This window comes from Pituophis catenifer, unplaced genomic scaffold (genome assembly GCF_029215685.1).
Source record: "Pituophis catenifer annectens isolate HBS135680 unplaced genomic scaffold, rPitCat1.0.hap2 SCAF_1, whole genome shotgun sequence".
NCBI classification, from domain to species: Eukaryota; Metazoa; Chordata; class Lepidosauria; order Squamata; family Colubridae; genus Pituophis; species Pituophis catenifer.
In genome coordinates, this window is record NW_027256881.1 from 178,524,240 (window position 1) to 178,544,458 (window position 20,219).

Below are 20,219 nucleotides of genomic sequence, written 5' to 3' on the forward strand. Positions count from 1 at the left end.
TGAAAGTGAAACTTTCTGAGCACAATACTGCACAGCCACAGATAGACAAGTCTTTGGATCTTTTTGTGTGTATGACCTGAGGTTTATCACATTCTTTCCTTGGAGGAAAAAACCTATAATGGCAGCAGGCCGTAAAAGAGACCCAGTTTGGCAATATTTTAATGAAGTTCCTTTACCTATCGGTAAGGCAGGCATGCGTGCAAACTGCAAACACTGCAACAAAGAAATGCAAGGCCTGGTGGCCCGAATGAGGCAACATCATGAGAAGTGCTGTGATGAAGATGACCAAAGAAACACATTTGAACAGGCAGGATCTTCAGGTTGGTAAACATTTTTATTGAATCATATTTCTAAAGGCTGCCTTGAACTGTCATGTTTGAGCAAAATTATATTTCTTATTATTACTGCATGTTACTGTCATTTGGTACAGTTATGAAGAAAAGCAAATATTCCTTTTGGGGCAGTGCTGCGTACAATAAGCAGAAATTGTATAAATAATAAAATAACAGCATTGACTTTTTTGTTTAGGGGAATTCATGGATTCTGGAAACTATCCACCTTCAAGATCACCATCCTCCTGTTCTACAGTTTCAGAGTTATCCATCCAGGATAGTGCTTCATTAGCATCATCATCATCAGACATCCACAGCCACATATCATTATCACCTAAAAGAAAGAAAAAACCCTTCCCTCCTGGAACCACCATAGATAAGTTTGTGATAAAGACTAGCAGATTAGAAAAAGAGTTAATTGATGAAAAAATTGCCCAGTTTGTTTATGCAACGAACTCTTCTTTCCGTCTGACTGAGAACCCGCATTTCATTAATATGATTCAGTCACTGAGACCAGGATACAGTCCACCCAGCAGAGCAGATGTTGCAGGGAAACTGCTGGATAAAGTGTATGACAGAGAAATGGAGCAATGTGCAACAGCTCTGGAGGGTAGAATTGTTAACCTAAGTATTGATGGGTGGAGTAATGTCCACAATGATCCTATTGTATGTGTTTGCATAACAACAGAAGAAGGGAAAGTCTTCCTTGCACAAACAATTGATCCGTCAGGAAATGCACACACAGCAGAATACTTACAAGAAGTGGCAGTAAAAGCTATAATAACATGTGAACAAAAATTCAAATGTTTAGTACGCAGTTTGGTCACAGACAATGCTGCAAATGTATCCAAGATGAGAAGAAATTTAGAAGAGCAGGAAGGGAATACAAAGCTAATAACATATGGTTGCAGTGCTCATTTGCTGCACCTCTTGGCCAAAGACTTAAGTCTTCCAGAAATAAAGACTAATGTTGTTGAAATTACTAAATACTTCCGTAACAATCATTTTGTTGCAGCAGCTCTGAAAAGGATGGGTGGAACCAAGCTAACGCTCCCACAAGATGTTAGATGGAACTCTGTGGTGGACTGTTTTGAGCAGTATATCAAGAACTGGCCTATTCTGATGACAGTTTGTGAAGAAAATCGAGATAAAATAGATGGCACTGTCACGGCCAAAATCCTCAACATTGGGTTTAAGAGAAATGTTGAACATATGCTGAGCCTCCTGAAACCCATCTCTGAAGCTTTAAACAAAATACAGAAAAATAGCTATTTTATTGCTGATGCTGTTGAAATTTGGAAGGAACTGAGTGAATACTTAAAAACAGAACTACACATGGACAGAATTAAATTACAAAAACGAATGGGAAAGTACGAAAGTACTGTCTCCAGCTCATTTTTTGGCAAATATTGTCAATATCCAGTATCAGGGTCAAAACTTAAGTGCTGAGGAAGAGGAGTTAGCTATGGCACGGGTATCCAGCAATCATCCATCTGTAATGCCAACTATAATAAACTTCAAAGCTAAGGGGAACCATTCAAGAAATATGTTTGCTGAAGATATTTTAAAGAAAGTCACGCCAGTGAACTGGTGGAAGTCACTTAAGCACTTGGATTTAGAGACTGTTCAAGTAATGATTTCACTTTTAACAGCAGCTTTTAACAGCTTCTTCTGCAGGCGTTGAAAGAATATTCTCTTCCTTTGGACTCATTCATTCTAAATTGAGAAATCGTTTGGGACCCGATAAAGCAGGAAAGCTTATTTTTCTTTTCCAGATTATGAACAAAGAAGAAGATGAAGATGACGAGTGAGCTACAGAGGACAGTATTTAAGTTTTTCATGTGTAGGATGGGCTGACAGTCTAAGTTTCTTAAAATATATATATTTTGTTTAGCCAAATTAGTTAACAAACATGGATGTTTGTTTAAGCAAATAACATATGCTGTAATGTTATTGTTTCAGTTGAATAAATCTATTTAAATTGTTATTATTAAGGTAATGATTATTTTTCTCTTTCCTAAGTACAACAGAAAAGTTGTCCAAATATGAATGATTAACCTATTAAACTGGGGATAAAAAAACTAATATGAAAAGTTGTTATTCTAAAAATCTTCATCTACTTGCATATTAAAGTTATACCAGCAAGAATTAGTCTTTATGTAGAAAACTATGATTTAAATCAAGCCTTACTGACTAATGATTTAAATCGCGATTTAAATCGTGATTTAAATCAGTTTGATTTAAATCAAATCCAGCCTGGTTACAATATTCAAACAAGTCAGACCTGCAATTTACGTTTTCTGCCAACATTGGGAGAGATATCTTATTAGGTCTTTGAATTGAAAACATCTACATGAGAATCTACTGTAATGATGACAATATTCAATGATATAAGAAGCCCAAGTAGTGGAAGGATAGAATCAGAATGCACACACCAGTTCCTTTTACAAGGACAAGTTTTTGAATGACTAAGTAAGCACAGAAATTTATTTCAATCATAGACAGAAAAATACAGATATCTTTGATAATATGTTATCTTCCACAGTTTTTTTTTTTTTTTAATTTGATTTATATGCCGCCCTTCTCCGGAGACTCAGGGCGGCTTACAATGCGTTAAGCAATAGCCTTCATTCTTTTGTATATTTTATACAAAGTCAGCTTATTGCCCCCACAAACTGGGTCCTCATTTCACCTACCTTAGAAAGGATGGAAGGCTGAGTCAACCTTGAGCCTTGGAGAGATTCGAACCAGCAGAAATTGCAGGCAGCTGTGTTAATAACAGGGTGCACTAAACCCCTGTACTATCAAGGCTAAAGAAACAGTAGGTTTCTTTAGATGCATACAATAGACAATAGATACATACAAAAGACAATATGTATCTTTAAATTTTACCAGAAATATTTGTGCAAGCATGCAAAACTTTCTAATCTAACTAGACCAACAGTACCAAGAAAAATGGTAATCACAATGCTTCCATTCTTTTGAAAACATATCAGACTCTTAACTACTGCCTAATTGAACAGCTGGAGATACATATTTTATAACTAATAACTCCCTGGGTCAAGAATCACTCCGTTCGTGTGTATAATTTAATACATGCATTATATAATATACACATTATAGCTTTAAGATTTTTAAAAGAATGGTGTTGCTTTATCTCAAATACAAACTTTTGAAATGCAACACTATTTCATTTGTCATATGTAAAAAAAAAAATGCAATGCTATTAATTTGGCTGGAATATGATAGATGTTATACTGTTAAAGTACTGAAACATAATAGCCTATAATTTAAAATTAAAATTAGCACTATAGGAACAATTAGCATTTGCCCTTTCTCTTTTCCTTTTTTATAAAGAAACTTAAAATACACCAAGCAATGGATTAACTAACTTTTCAAATTAATTTTTTTATGTCCAAAATGCATAAAAAGAAATATGAACATTCTTTTAACTATAATTCCAAAGTAGACAGAGTTACTAGAGCATACTCTAATTCACTACTATATATTTTAACAGAGGTTCAAGAGCAACATAACAGATGACAGGTATATTATCTTAAGATATAATATATTTTAGAGTTTGCATGGGCACTCAAGACTCCCTACCTGATTTGCATGTACTTCAAGTTGGTAGGAGGCAGACAACAGCTTATTTGTTTACGAGTTAATTCTTGGATCACATATCCTACCTCACCCAGAATAACATGAACATATCTGGGGTAAAACTGGACTTTGGCTGAGCTTGTGGTATACCTGTCAAAACATGTCTAAAATTCCTAGTATATCCTTATACCGTTAGCAGGGAATGCTTCATGTGTGATGAGTTACAACTTAAGGCTAGTAATTTAGAATATTTATTAAATTTATATGCCACCCATCTCTCTAATGAAGCCATACTAGATGTATAAAAAAGTATGCAAATTAGTAATTTAAACTATGCAAAAAATAAGGAACCAAGAGATGAATGGTACAGAGATGAGGTCTTCTTACCCCGTCAACCACTTCCAGCAATAAGTGCCCCCCACTGGGGCCCTAATATAACTGGCAAAATCAAGTTTTAATATCCTTCCAGAGGGCCAAAAGTGTGAGTGCAGTTCTCACCTCCAGTGCTAAAGTGTTCCAGAGATGGGGCCACCATTTTTCCTTGACCTCAGCCACTGAAATTTCTTGGCAGAAATTCCATTAACAGGCCTATAATTCAGATTATACTTTCTCTACTAATGTCAGTATCTATAGCACATCTGGCAAGTGGCATAGTAGATTTAGATCTTATCTCCTATTCTCTTTTTCTTACTTCACATCATTAATTTTCTTGACTTACTTTTTCCCTGTGTTTGCTTATCTCAACAGGGAATAACATGATGGATATGTGTGACATGGTATATGAAAACTGGTTTTGGGGATCCATGCAGGTGGCATACACATTTTTGGAAAATGAAGGCAAATGTAACTATATGCCAGAGTTTTGAAATGTATTTATTTTTCCCCCACAGTTACTGAAGCAAATTGAGTTAGAGAGTGTTTTGGGCTTAGCTTCCTACTTCCTTCTGGCAAATTACTGCTTCTCTCATCTATTTATGTCTCCCACAACAGTTATTTTGTGATAATTATTTCATTCTGTGCTAGATTCAACAGTGCTTTTAATGCAAGTGTAGATTATCAAAGTTACAAAATGTGACCACAAGGGGCGAACTTGGACACCCAAAAAACAGCACATGTAAAAACTGGAAGCCAGTTTGCTTCTGGGTCCAATTCAAGGTGAAGGTTATGATCTTTAAAGCCAGGTAAGAGGTTCAGATTATAATTGAGTACTGTCTCAGTCCCATTAACTCAGCCCATTCCACCTGGCCAGGCAGAGAAGGCAAATTGTGCATCCCATCACTTAAAAGAATTCCAACTGGTGGGGTCCAGGAAGTGAGCCTTATCTGCCATTGCCACTGTCCTGTGGAACAGTCACCATCCAGAGGTGAGGTGGACAGGCATGGCTCTGCAGCTATGCTTGGGGCTCACAGAAAAGCATGCAGCCATGGGGCTGGTTACGCCCTGAAAGCCTCCCCCTCCCGCCTTTCAATTAACTTTAATATTGTGTCTGGAGGCCGTGCGGATCTGGATGGGGAGGAACAGGCTCAGGCTCAACCCATCCAAGACCGAGTGGCTGTGGTTTCCGACGTCCCGATATAGTCAGTTGACGCCATCGCTGAGTATTGGGGGCGAATCGCTGGCCCCCACGGAGAGGGCTCGCAACTTGGGTGTCCTGCTGGATTCACGGCTGTCTTTAGAAGAGCACTTGACGGCCGTGACCGGGAGGGTTTTTCATCAGGTTCGCCTGATTCGCCAGTTGCGTCCCTTTCTGGATCGGGTCTCCCTACACACAGTCACTCATGCCCTCGTCACTTCCCACCTGGACTACTGCAACGCTCTCTACATGGGGCTCCCCTTGAGGAGCACCCAGAGGCTCCAACTGGCGCAGAGTGCGGCCATGCAGGTGGTTATGGGAGCAACATGGCGCTCCCATGTGACACCTCTCCTGCGCAAGCTGCACTGGCTCCCGGTGGTCTTCCGGGTGCGCTTCAAGGTTTTGGTTACCACCATTAGAGCGCTCCATGGCTTAGGACCTGGTTATTTACGGGACCGCCTACTACCACAAGCAGCTTCCCACCGGCCGGTACGCTCTCATAGAGAGGGGCTCCTCCGGGTGCCGTCAGCTAAACAATGTCGACTGGCGGCCCCCAGGGGGAGGGCCTTCTCTGTGAGGGCACCCACTATCTGGAACGAGCTCCCCCCAGAGATACGGAGGATCCCGGATCTACGCACTTTCCGCCGTGCTCTTAAGATTCTCCTATTCCAGCAAGCCGGCCTGGCCTAATTTTCTCCCCTGTTTTAAAATTCTTTTAAACCGAAATTTTAATCTGTTTTAAATTATTGGGATTTTTTAATTGTCTCGGGCTAAATTATTTAATCTGGTTTTAATTATGTCTTTTAACTTTTGTATCTATGTATTTTATTTTGTGCCTGTTCACTGCCCTGAGTCCTTTGGGAGTAGGGCGGTATATAAATCTAATAAAACATAAAACAAACAAATATTAATTTCTAATATATCCTTTTATATACTGTCTTTTATGTTTTAATATTGCTCACTTGTACACCACCCAGAGTCCCTCTGCAATATAAATGAATGGTTTTTAAAATTTGATAAATATAATAAATAAAATATCCTCTATTGATTAACAGGTTAACTTATTCTATGAAAAAGAAAAGTCAAGATTGACTAGTCCATGGCTATATATACTGTATAGGTCACCACCATTGCAGAGTGCTAAAGGAGAACTCCTTATATTGTAATAGTTAACTGATGTGCAAAACTTGTTTTCAGGAACAAAATATTCTACTTTCTACAGCAATTTGACTCTTTTGAAACTGGCTTTTTCAAATGTTATTAAGAATTGAAACAAAATATTTCGGAATTCTCTGGGATGTTTCATTCCTAAAATGACCTAACCCTAACCCTAAAATAGCTTTGTACATATCTTACTGCATTTTTAGGAGTATATCTTAAATTAATCCACACTCATATTCAAGTTAATTGAAGCAATATTTATGTTCATATCTCAAAGGAACACCAGACCTGAAGCTTATTAATCTTGCTGAATTTAGATAGCCAGATTGAAAATGTTTCATGCCTGAGCATGTTACAACATAATTTTGGTAAGCATTGAGTGTAAATTGTTTATTTTCAACTCAGACTATCTACGCAATTCGATTGACAAATTTGTGCAATTCAAACTTCCAATTAATTTGTTATATGTTGGACATAAACAACTAAAAAGTACAATAGAGATTTAAGTCCCTACTGGCAATTCTGTTAAAGCAAAAGGTTTATGCATTTTTTGCCTACTATAGTTCACTGAGCTATAAAAAATAGCTTGAAATTCTTCTAAATAGTGTTTAAGAAATGTTAAAATTACTCCTTGAAAATTGTTTAGGAAATAAATGTTTTAATTTTTATTTCATTTAAAACCATGTATATTTCTGTCTCTTTGGGCAGGATATGGAACTATGAAATGCTTGTTCAAGTGCTAGACTGCCTCCTGGGACACTCCCAGGAAATAGACCTCACTTGGTGACATCCTTGGGCAGTGACCATTCAGTTACAAAGTAATTTTGCAACAATGCCACCCAAAGCTGCTTCAAAAGGCAACTGGACTTTTCCTTGAAGACGTTCGCTTCTCATCCAAGAAGTTCATCAGAAACCTTCCTTCTTCTCTTCCCTTCCCTTCCCTTCCCTTCCCTTCCCTTCCCTTCCCTTCCCTTCCCTTCCCTTCTCTTCTCTTCTCTTCTCTTCTCTTCTCTTCTCTCCCCTCTCCTCTCCTCTCCCCTTCCTTCCCCTCCCCTCCCCTTCCTATCCACCCACCCATCCATCTGGTTGTATATATCTGTTTTAAATACTATCCTAAGTAATAATCCAGGTGATACTAGAGAGAAAAAAAGAGTGGCTGATTTACAAAGACATATAGAGGATCAGCTGAAGAAGACCTTACTAGTTATCTCACACTCTACACATATAAATCTCAATTCAGCTGTCAACCTACTCATTAGTCCAGAAGTGCTATTGATAAATGCATTGCAATGGTTATAACTTCAGGGATCAGACATAAGTACCATTCATTCAGCCCTGAGGTAGCTTCAAATGGTCACTGAACAAATTTATTTATTTGTTTTTCACATTTTTGAACCACCCATCTCCCTCAGGGGGGACTTTGGACAGTGAGTTGTTAACCAAGGACTACCTATATTCTGGGTGGAAAAATGTTAACACCTTTACACACAGTTTTAAATGTTTAAATAACTCAATGAGAAAAGCACACAATAGAGAGGAGAATGATCACCTTTTGCAAACAAAGACTCATACCTAATCACCTGTTTAGCAGTTACCTTGCTAAAAGTGCAAAACAGATTGGTGCAATCAATTTAATATTGGTGATTTATAAAGGAGACATTGCCAAACAAGAATACTCGTACTATTAAACGCTTCAGCTGCATCCAAGAAAGTTCCAAAGTGGATTTCTTTGCTTATATGTGCATTGTTAATATGGTGAGTTCTATTAGTATAAATTGAATATTTTTGTTTAATCAATCCAGTTTAATATTTGTGTAGTTACCAATTATATGATTTAATCTGTTTGCTAAAAGTCCCAAGATGATTTTATCATCTGCATTGGAAGCTGGTCAATATAACTCAGCATTTGTTGTATAATTTCCCTTCCTGAAAATGAATGCTGTAAGCTTTTTCTTCAGTTCCATAGATCTAGAATTGTCTATGCTATACATTTTCATTAATTAATACTATTTTATCTCTATAGTTTGAATCCTTTCTTTTTGTAACTAGATATTTTTTCTCGATAATACTCCTATATTTGCATTTAGATTTTCATTATCCTCGTGACAGAATTTACGGAATTTACCTGTAACTTATTTTTAAAAGTACTTTATTTCCTTGGTTTATGGTAATTATTATGAAGCTTTTCATTAAGACTCATTTTTTTTTAATTTATTCACCCTTAATACTACTCATTTAATTGGATGAATTAATTACACCATACATAGTGAATTCAGGTTTGGCTTTTCTGTTAATTGTCAAGCTAATGAATTATCTTGTTTGGTTCCATTTTCAAAGGATCTTTATTTAATGAAAGCCATGAATTTATCTGCGTTTTATAATCCATTAAATATATTGTTTTCTTAGGTTTCAAACTGGTTCATATACAGTATATGTATAACTACAGAGTGGTTTCTTTTAAGTTGTTCCTGCATTACTTTATATTTTTTTATTATTTGATTTGTAGTTTCCTTATTTTTTCCTTTTATTAGACACATTTTAGTTTTCTCACTACAGTAGTACAAAGTTTTCTCACTACAGTACTATTTCAAATGCACCTCAAACAGTAGCACCTAATAAACAGGATAATCTAAAAAGTCAACCAGGATCAATCTAATGGTACTTGAATAGGATACCACAAGAAAATCACAGTGTTATAGACTAAACTAGGAAGTTAAAAAAAATATTGAAAAAATATATGCCATTTTATTGTTAAGAAAACAACATTGAAATGTTCATATAATCAACACAAATCAAACTTTACTTCCTCTGTGTTTAAATTTATTTTGATTTTAAATTCTTGCAAAATCATTAGATCTTTATTTGAAGAAGATTTGGACAATTATACATGTTATATACTAGAAATTACCACTAATTATAATCCAACAAATATAAATAATCAGGATTTCAGTAGCAAGCATGGCTACCAGAATAAGAATTAAAATCTTTTTATTTAATTTTTAATTCATCTAACATTTAATTAAACTTAACATAAAGAGCAAGTGGTTATATCAAGTAAACAAAATGTTTCAAATGTATACATTTATGTAGATTTTTGGGTGGGGGGTGGGTGTATACGTGTAACTAGAAGTGCCAGCTGGGACCAAAGGCACCTGCTACATTAATAACTATGTGAAATTGCTCTGAAGAGTGATTTTTCTCATTTCTAGTAAAACATTGAAGATGTTTTGCTTTTGTGATCATGAGTTTTATAGCATCTAGAATTTTCTGTATTCCATTGAGATGAAAAATACTTGCACAACACACATGTATATAGAAGGAGTATCAGATGTTCTACTCATCATTTCTTCAGAATTCCTCATTTTTTTCTTTCTTTCAAGTGCACCCACAGATACAGAACTGTAGTTCTTCATATCAGACAAACATTTTTAGAATTTTCATAAATTTCAGGAGCAGATTTCGTATAGCATACCCAGTTGTTGTAAAAAGGATTTAAGGAAACACGTTATTGGAATTCTGCTTAAAGTATTTTGCATTTGAATTTTTACTAAGGAGAATTGAGGTTGTAATCTAGTGAGCAAAATAGTACTGTAGCTTCAGAACAAATATCTTTCTTCCATTCGTTTTTTACTGGACAGAGAAACTTTCTCAAATGAATTGGTAAGATTGTCCTAGATGTTTGTGATTTTTGAGTAATAGAATATAAACTGCTTAACAACTGGATTTGTAAGAATCCTAATATTGCTAGAAACAATATCAGAATCTGAAAGCACAAGATACTTACTGACACAGAAGACTTCAAAATATGGTGATTAGCATGTGAAGCTCCTGGCACAAAATCAGCTGGCTGTCCCACAGTTGGATCACTACTCCTTCTAACCAAAAGTGGAGTACCTAGAAAGAGAGAAAATAATATATTTGATTAACTAGGGTTACTTTAGAAGCATTCACTTTTATAACATTATATATTTATGATAGCTTCTGTGGATGCTTCTCCAGTTGCCAGTTCAAATGAAGAGCTGGTTCCAGGGATGTTGGGGGAAGATGTGGAGGAACATTAGGAGATTGCCTGAGGTTCCAAGCCAGGAGCTGTGGTTGCAGGAGGACAACCAGACAAGCGGCTGGCTGAACTAGGGACAGGAGAGGCACAGCTGTAGCTGGCCAGTGGAGATAAGGAAGAACTGCTTCCTCTACAAGGATATTGTAATATTTCTACAAGGATTTAGGAATACTTTACAAAACAATCAACTCTTGCTTTTTTTTAGTATGGAAAACAAAACAAAAATTATTTTGAGTGAGATTTCCAAATACGTCAGAAAAAGAAAGAAAAACATGTTGTGTGTCAATAATACAATGTATGGATTGTAAAAAAGAATTGTAAAATTGTAAAAAGGAATTAAGAAAGCATATTACTTTACAGGATCAGTCATTAAGATTAGCAGCCTGTGATAAGCAGATTCTCCATGATTTAGTCCAATTTCCTTTTAAAAGGAATAGTCCTAATCTATTCTTAGTTCCCATAGCATTTTTTTACTCAACAGATTTAATTATAATCTCTGGATCCTTAGCCAACTGGCATAATATCTCAAACTTTTCTCTATGTAAATTATGCCAATATATATTATTCATTTTTTCATTCCTTCAAAACCTATTTCTCAACAGTCTGTATATCAGGAGATACAACTCCCTGAATGTTAAACATATATTTAGATTTGAAAATATCATAGACAGTCTGTTTTTAAAATACTATTTTAGCTTTGATGCTCTTCTAAACAAGAGCCAGCTCAAATTTGTGAAGGAGTATGTCTTGGTAGGAGCAAATAGTCCTTTTCTGAGCAATTCCATTTTATTTTGGTTTGAAATCTTAAATAAAATATTCACTGGTTCATTATTTTTTTTTCCATCTGGCTTCTTATTGCTATTTATACATTTAGAATTAAATACATCATATAGTGGGGCTGAAAAAAATCTGGAAGACCATTTGATGGCCACAAACATTCAAAGGTCCATGAAAAGAATGGCATAGTCTGATTAATGGATCACCTTATTCTGACTTCACTTGCAAAATAAGAAATTATAAAAATAACTATTCAAAAAGGACTAAAGGTCTTGGAGATATTTATCAATATGTAAACAAAATGCACAGAAGTTATCAACGTGTAGATTTCTTATTGTAATCATATTTTCTTTCCTGTATATTTAGTGTTAGATTTTGCAATTACCTATAAAAGATTCAGTTTTCTTAACACTAAGTAGGGTTAATTTATATATAATTTTTAAAAAATCAGATGGAATCCTAATCATACATATAGAGGACAACATGTTTTTAATTCACATTAAAGAACAAAATTGTTATAATGGAGTGTAAAACAGAGCTACAGAGATCTTAAGAAAATAGACAATAAAAGAACATTTAACAACACTGAAATACAATAGCCGGATATGAACAAATTAGTTTTTGAAACAAGAATACACTTTATACTGCTTCTTTAAGAAAACCAAAATAAAATATCCGAGTGAAAATAAGTCCAGCTGCATACACACTTAAACTATTGAGCTTTAAGTAGCTAGAATCACTTCCCTTAGAATTTGACAACTCTGAATAACAAATCTAATTAGCATGGCAAGATATTGACTGGATAGTTATCAGAGTTACCTAGATTTTTTTTTACTTCTCTGACCCAGCCCACAGCTATGGAGTCTGCTACTAGATGAAGTAGCATTCTGGCTGATCATGCAGCGTCAAGTCAGTGTTGACTCTAAGGAACCACAGATTTTCTCCAGAAGGATTTGTTCTAATCTTGTTTGTCAAGTCTTCTAATTGTGCACTCATCACTATTGTAATTAAGCCCATCCACCTTGGTTCTGGTCACTTTCTTTCCATATTTTATTGCATTATAGACTTCTTCCAGAGAGCTAAGTCTTTGATTATTGGGTCTGAAAGAATTAATTGGAGTCATTTATGCCTTATCCCATGTCTTCCCCAACTAGAGCTAATCTCTTTGATCAGGTTCTGTACATACTGTGGTTTTCTGACTTGTATATTGTTTTTGCACTAGGATAATAAGATGCTCTGAAATTCTCATTTTTCTAAGCACATTCTACAAGTTTACATGATCAATACAACTATTGCCTTTCTATATCAATGAAGTACATATTGACTTGTTCCTAGTATTCTTTGACTTTCTTACCTATCCCTTCATCAACATTTCTTGCATTTTTCTAAAGCCATCTTGAATATTTGGCTTTTTACTTCCCATGTAGAGTTCTAATCTGCATTGGATTATCCTAAACATTATCTTGCTAACATATTAAGGATATTGTAAGAAATTTTGCACACCATATTAACTGCAATTTGTTGGCCACTGTGTCATTCTCCAGATTATTTGGTTAGAAGCTATACTGATTCTTCTTTTGTTTGTTATAAATATTCCATCACTTATTGTGGTTTCCCAAACTGATAATGACAGAGCACTAATCTAAAACCATTTTAGAGGTTTCTGTATATTATTACAGGTCTTTGTAAATAGGGAATATCTTCAAAGGTATCTTGGATGTTAACATCTCTATTGTACAAATTCTCAGGAAATTCCTTCCAGTTTTCTTTGATCTTTTTTGAATCAGTCACTGTCTGTCCATTTGTGTCCTTTAGAATCCCAATTAATGACACAAACCTTCTAAGTTTAGAGATCTTCTGGAAGACATTCTGTCTTTTAACAGTTCTGTGAAACCATTTGTTAAGTTTCTTTCTGAGATTTTTATCGTTCCTAGCTTTGGATTTTTTCCCACTCTGTTCTTAGCAATTTTAATAGTTTGTTCTGAGATCCACTTTGTTTTCTTCTATTTCTTCATCTTTTCCAGTCTGTTTTCACATTCATCTTTAATGTGTTCCTTAAGTTTGTTTGTTTATTTATTTATTTATTTATTTATTTATTTATTTATTTATTTATTTATTTATTTATTTATTTATTTATTTTTAAATTTATATACCGCCCTTCTCCCTGAGGACTCAGGGCGGTGTACAGCCAGAATTAAAAAACATGAAATACAAATATTAAAAACAATTAAAATATATATAAATTTGGCCCAAAATTAAAAATACAAACCAATTAAAACATTTAAAATTTCTTCTTAAGCCAGCCCGGCTTGCTGGAAAAAGTGGGTTTTAAGGGCACGGCGGAAGGCACTAAGGTCTTGGATTCTCCTTATCTCTGGGGGCAACTGATTCCAGAGGGTAGGTGCCCCCACAGAGAAGGTCCTCCCCCTGGGAGTCACCAGCTTACATTGATTGGCTGATGGCACCCTGAAGAGGCCCTCTCTGTGGGAGCGCACAGGACAATGGGAGGTCGTCGGTAGCAGCAGGCGGTCTCGAAGATAGCTAGGCCTGATGCCATGGAGCGCTTTAAAGGTGATAACCAACACCTTGAAGTGCACCCGGAAGACCACTGGGAGCCAGTGCAGCTCGCGCAGGAGCGGTGTTACATGGGAGTGCCATGCTGCTCCCATCACTACCTGCGCTGCTGCATTCTGGACCAGTTGGAGCCTCCGGGTGCTCTTCAAGGGGAGCCCCATGTAGAGAGCGTTCCTCTGATTCTCTGTTAATAAGATTTCAAAGTAATTCCTGATGTTCTACTTGAAAACGGTGGGTACTTATGCTCCAAGCATTATTGTAGAACATTTCTTTTTTCAATTTCAGTTTAACGTGCAATTTGGATATGTCCAATTTGTGATCTATTCCGCATTCAGTCCCTGGCTGTTATAACTGAAAATTTCTACTTCCTTCTACCAATAATGTGCTCTATTTGTTTTTTATACAGGTAATCCTCGATTTACAACCATTCGTTTAGCACCAAACTTACAACAGCAATGAAAAAAGTGACTTACAACTGGTCCTTGCATTGCAGCAACCCCACGGACACATGATCAAAATTTGGGTTTTGGCCAATCTGCATGTATTTGTAATGATTACAGTATCCCGGAATTGCCATTTGTGACCTTCTCAGAGGGCTTCCAACAAGCAAAGTCAATGGGGGAAGCCAGATTCTCTTAACATTATATGAATCATTTAACAACATAGGTGATATGCTTAACCACCATGGCAAAACAGGTCATAAAATCAATAATGCCTCACCTAACAACCAGCTTGCTTTGTAACAGAAATTCTGGTCCCCATTGTGGTCATAAGTCAAGGACTACCTGTATACAATTTTCTTGCACAATTGTCATTTTAGTTATTTGATGACTGTGTTATTAATTCAAAGTTAATGGAGTGACAGAAATTGTTAAATTATTTGCCTATTAATTATGAATCATGGTGGCACAGTGGTTAAAATGCAAAATTGCAGGCTAACTCAGCCCACAGCCAGGAGTTCAATTCTGACTGGACTCAAGGTTGACTTAGCCTTCCATCCTTCTGAAGTCAGTAAAATGAGGATCCAGATTGTTGGGGGCAATATGCAAACTCTGTAAGGTGCTCAGAGACTGCTGTAAAGCAGTCTGGAGCAGTTTATAAGTCTAAATGCTATTGCTAGTGCTTAATTTTAATTTCCTGAGCTAATATTAGGTTCCTCTTATCAATTTCCAACTTGGCATTCCAACTTTAACTGATATTAGTCAGTCATTGAGTGCATTATAGGCAAGTACTGTTCTTGCTATTACCTTCATAATTATGTCCTTTTTTAAACGTCCTGAGTAGTAAATACTGTTAATTTCTAAGATTAAGTATCCAATTCCAGTCTATCTCAGTTCACTGATGCCTAAGATGTAAATATGTAATAGCTTCATTTCACCTTTCATAGTGCTGAACATATTCACACTTCTTACATTCCATGTGTTCACTGTCTTTGCAGCTTCACATTTTCTTTCTCTGCATGGCAACATCAGCAACTAGACATCTCAAAGACTTAAAATTAGCTATTTAATTAACATTATTAGTACCCTAAAAGACTCTCAGGTCTACCTAAGAAGCATATTGAGTGCAATCGGATCTGAGGAGCTCATTATCTGGCATTTTATTGTCAATACAGTTGCAAGAAAAAGTATGTGAACCCCTTGGGATTACGTGGAGTTTTGCATGAATTGGTCATAAAATGTGCTCTGAACTTCATCTAAGTCACAACAATAGAAAAACACAGTCTGCTTAAAATAATACTACACAAACATTAGATGTTGCCATGGTTTAATTGAACATAACATGGAAACATTCACAGTGCAGGGAGGAAAAAGTATGTGAGCCCCTAGCCTAATGACTTCTCCAAGAGCTAATTGGAGCCAGGAGTGAGCCAACCTTGACTCCAATCAGTGTGATGATATTGGATGTGTTGCTGACAGCTGTCCTTTAAAAACACACACTTGTTTTGGGTTTACTGGTCTCAAGAAGCATTGTCTGATGTGAACCATGCCTCGCAGAAGAGAGCTCTCAGAAGACCTATGATCAAGAATTGTTGACTTGCTTGAAACTGGAAAGGGTTACAAACGTATCTCCAAAAGCCTTGATGTTCATGTGTCCACGGTAAGACAGACTGTCTACAAATGGAGAAAGTTTAGCACTGTTGCTACTCTCCCTAGGCGTGGTCGTCCTGTAAAAATGACTGCAAGAGCACAGTGCAGAATGCTTCGTGAGGTAAAGAAGAATCCTAGAGTGTCAGATAAAGACCTACAGATATCTCTGGCACATGCTAACATTTTTGTTGACACATCTACAATAAGGAAAACATTAAACAAGAATGGAGTATATGGGAGGACACCACGGAGGAAGCCATTGCTGTCCCAAAAAAATATTGCAGCACGTTTGAAGTTTGCAAAAGAGCACCTGGATGTTTCACAGCACTACTGGCAAAATATACTGTGGACAGATGAAACCAAAATTGAGTTGTTTGGGAAGAACACACAACACTATGTGTGGAGAAAAAAAGGCACAGCACACCAACATCAAAACCTCATCCGACTTCCGGTTTTTGCCAGCTCCGGTGAAGACGGTGCCTTTTTAAGGACCGCCAGCCCCGCCGTTTGTAGAGCCGCTTCGATCGTGAGAAGCGGCTTGAAAACTCCAGAATCTGTAGGATTTGAAGGAGAGAGCAAGCAAGGCGCAGGTTGAGCCCCTGTGAACCCCCAGAAGTTTGCTATTGGGGGGGAAACAGGCGCGGCTCCCTTTCAACTTGCGAAGACTCTGAGTGGCGTGGGACGACTCTGCTCATTGCAGAGCAAGCCGGCAGCAGCAAACACGAAAATTGATTGAAACTAATTTTACCAACTAAAAGAAAACCTGAACCCTCAAACCAAGGAACTGCAAGTATTCTTTCTCTTTGTGATTTCCCAATTTTACTAAAAAATAACACGAGCGGAAGCGGCTTGAAAAGATGGCGCCGCTCCAGCGTTAACAAGTTAACAAGCTGAAAGGGAAAGTGATTTCCTGAAGTTATTCCAATAAGCTACATTGTTGTGCTGTTTGTAGCAAGCACAGGAGAAGAGGGGGGGGGAAATCCCTTTTTAAACAAGCTGATCTCACAGTTTAATTCTACTTCTAACTTGCTTTAAAACTGGGGGATTTTTTTAGAGGACTTTGTGGTGTTGGAAAAGGAAAAAGGATTTCTCCTTTTAGAAAATCTGACCTATGTGGCAAAATGGCCACTAAAAAACAGGAAAGCAAGGCAGCAGGGGGGGGATCCCCCACACATAAGCCTGAAGAGCAGTTTGACTTTGAAAATTTTAAAAAATTTATTACTCAGGCTTTGGATGACAATTTTCAAAAATCCCAACAGGAAATGGATGATAAATTTCAAAAATCTCAACAGGAAATGGATGATAAATTTCAAAAATCTCAACAAGAAATTAAGCAGGAAATTAGTGAAGTGAAAAAATTGGTGAAAGAAAATTATGATAAGGTGACTGATAAATTATCAGATGTGGTCTCTGGCTTGTCAGAAATTATTATTAAAGTGGACTCTAAATTGGAAGATTTTAAAGCAGAAGTCAATGTTAAAATAAAAGATACTGATTTTAAAATTGCTGATGTGGATAATAAAATGCAGAGAGTTGAAGACGAGATTACGATGATGCAATTCCGGTCCATGGAACTTGCTATAAGAATTAGAGGTATTAAAGAGAGTGACCGGCAAGATTTGAGACAGGTTTGTGCTGATGCCTTGGCTGTGCTGTTAAAAATTAATTCTGATGAGATTTTTTACAAAATAGACAAAATTTACAGAGTGAATTTGTGGGTGGCCAGACAAAGACAACTACCAAGAGATGTGGTGATATGCTTTACTGATAGAAGAATGAGAAATGATATTCTGCAAAAATCTTTTCTTTCCTCTGTGCAAGTGGAGGGAACTCAAGTTGGAATTTATAAAGAATTACCCCCAAAGATGCTGAAAGATAGAAAAGACTTTGGTTTTTTAGTAAAGGAATTAAATAAATTAGAGATACCATTTCGGTGGGATGCTCCAATGGGTATAATTTTGAAGTATCATGGGGAAAGATATCGACTGAATACTGTTGAAAAGGCGGAACATTTTTATCACACTGTTTTTAAGGAGAGATCACCATCTCCACGTTCATCTACTGTATTGGAGATAAAGGAGAGTGATAAGGAGAAGCAACCCCAGCAAGAGTTGGAAGCCCAGTTTAAGCAGGCTGAATTAGATCCAATAGAAGCGCAGGGAGCTACAGGAGGTTTTCTGGAGGAGCCCCTGTTAGAATCCTCTCCAATTTTGACTACAAGAGATGTGGCTTTGGATCTAGCTCGTATGGCTGAAGCTAAAGACCAGCAAATAACTCGTGCGGTTTCAAAACAACTCAAAGAAAAACAATTGCAAGAAAGAGCTAAGGCACAACAATACAAAAAAGGAGCTAAGAGTACTACAGAATATAGTGAAGCCATGAAAGTTATATAGAAATAGAAATGTATGTATGAATTATGAAGAGGGGAAAAATTATAGGGGGTTTGAGGGGCTCAAGTTTTTATAAAAAAAAGGGGGGGATTTTGATGGGATTATATTCTGTGGAAGTCAGGGGGGAGGGTTAGGGGGGGCTTGGGGGGGGTTAGGGTGGGGGTGGTGGGGCGGGTTGGGGGGGGAAAAAGTGGGGTGAAAATGTAATTGTAAAACTTTTGCAATTAAAAAAAAAAAAAAAAAAAACCTCATCCCCACTGTAAAACATGGCGGAGGGAGCTTCATGGTTTGGGGCTGCTTTGCTGCCTCAGGGCCTGGACGGATTGTTGTCATTGATGGGAAAATGAATTCCAGAGTTTATCAAGACTTTTTGCAGGAAAACGTATGACCATCTGTCCGCCAACTGAAGCTCCGCAGAGGATGGGTGATGCAACAGGACAATGACCCAAAGCATACAAGTAATTCAACAAAAAAAAATGGCTTCAACAGCACAGAATACGCCTTCTGGAGTGGCCCAGTAAGACTCCTGACCTCAACCCGATTGAAATGCTGTGGCATGACCTTAAGAGAGCGATTCACACCAGACATCCCAAGAATATTGCTACGCTGAAACAGTTTTGTGAAGAGGAGTGGTCCAAAATTACTCCAGATTGTTGTGCAGGTCTGATCTGCAACTACAGGAAACGTTTGGTTGAGGTTATTGCTGCCAAAGGAGGGTCAACCAGTTATTAAGTCCAAAGGTTCACATACTTTTTCCTCCCTGCACTGTGAATGTTTACATGTTATGTTCAATTAAACCATGGCAACATCTAATGTTTGTGTAGTATTATTTTAAGAAGACTGTGTTTTTCTATTGTTGTGACTTAGATGAAGTTCAGAGCATATTTTATGACCAATTCATGCAAAATTCCACGTAATCCCAAGGGGTTCACATACTTTTTCTTGCAACTGTATTTCATATTTTCTATTAATATATTAATATATAATATAATTGCTTAACGCATTGTAAGCCGCCCTGAGTCTCCGGAGAAGGGCGGCATATAAATCAATTTTTTTAAAAAAATGAGTTTTTGGGGTAGAGGAATAACATTCCCTTCTCCCACACAGTATGAAATTATGCCTTTGCTGTTTTCATTGAAGTGAGTTTGCTTTTTTTTCTTGCTAAAAATAACAATGTATTTTAATAGTTAACCTTTCATCAACAATATACTGATCACTGACAACTTTTCCAACTTCTCTTTCCACTTATTGATATTACTGTATATCCTTGTATCAATAGGATATTTTTACTTGTCAGTTCTCTTTTTAAAAAAAATTATTGTCAAGCATCATCCTAAATGCCTGCTGCCTAGTATCAATGCCTACTTGCTTTAACTGAGCAGCTAGGATGATCTTCGTGGCTTGGGTGACCTTGCTGGGATTATATATTCTTGGCAAAGATTCCAGCCATTCTTTGCCTATCCCTCCTAGCTCTCCCCCCCCCCCCATAATGAGGAAGCAAGACTGTAGAGGTGGGGTAGTAATAGTGTTACTGAAACCAAAGTATGTGGATCTGGACCATTTCTGATGGTAGCCACTAACACAGTATATCCCTATTTTTACATTTCTTAAAGTATTAGGTTGATGAACAAATAAATAGCATCTTTCCCCTCTATTTTA

General features: G+C 36.8%; 1 protein-coding gene across 1 annotated transcript in view; it reads right to left on the reverse strand.

Moving 5' to 3' along the window:
- PARD3B (par-3 family cell polarity regulator beta) overlaps window positions 1-20,219 on the reverse strand; it is a 582,830-nt gene that overhangs the window by 439,543 nt on the left and 123,068 nt on the right. Inside the window, exon 4 of the mRNA XM_070933224.1 lies at window positions 10,454-10,563. Within this exon, the coding sequence (XP_070789325.1) occupies window positions 10,454-10,563 (110 nt within the window). The remainder of the gene's footprint in view (window positions 1-10,453; window positions 10,564-20,219) is intronic.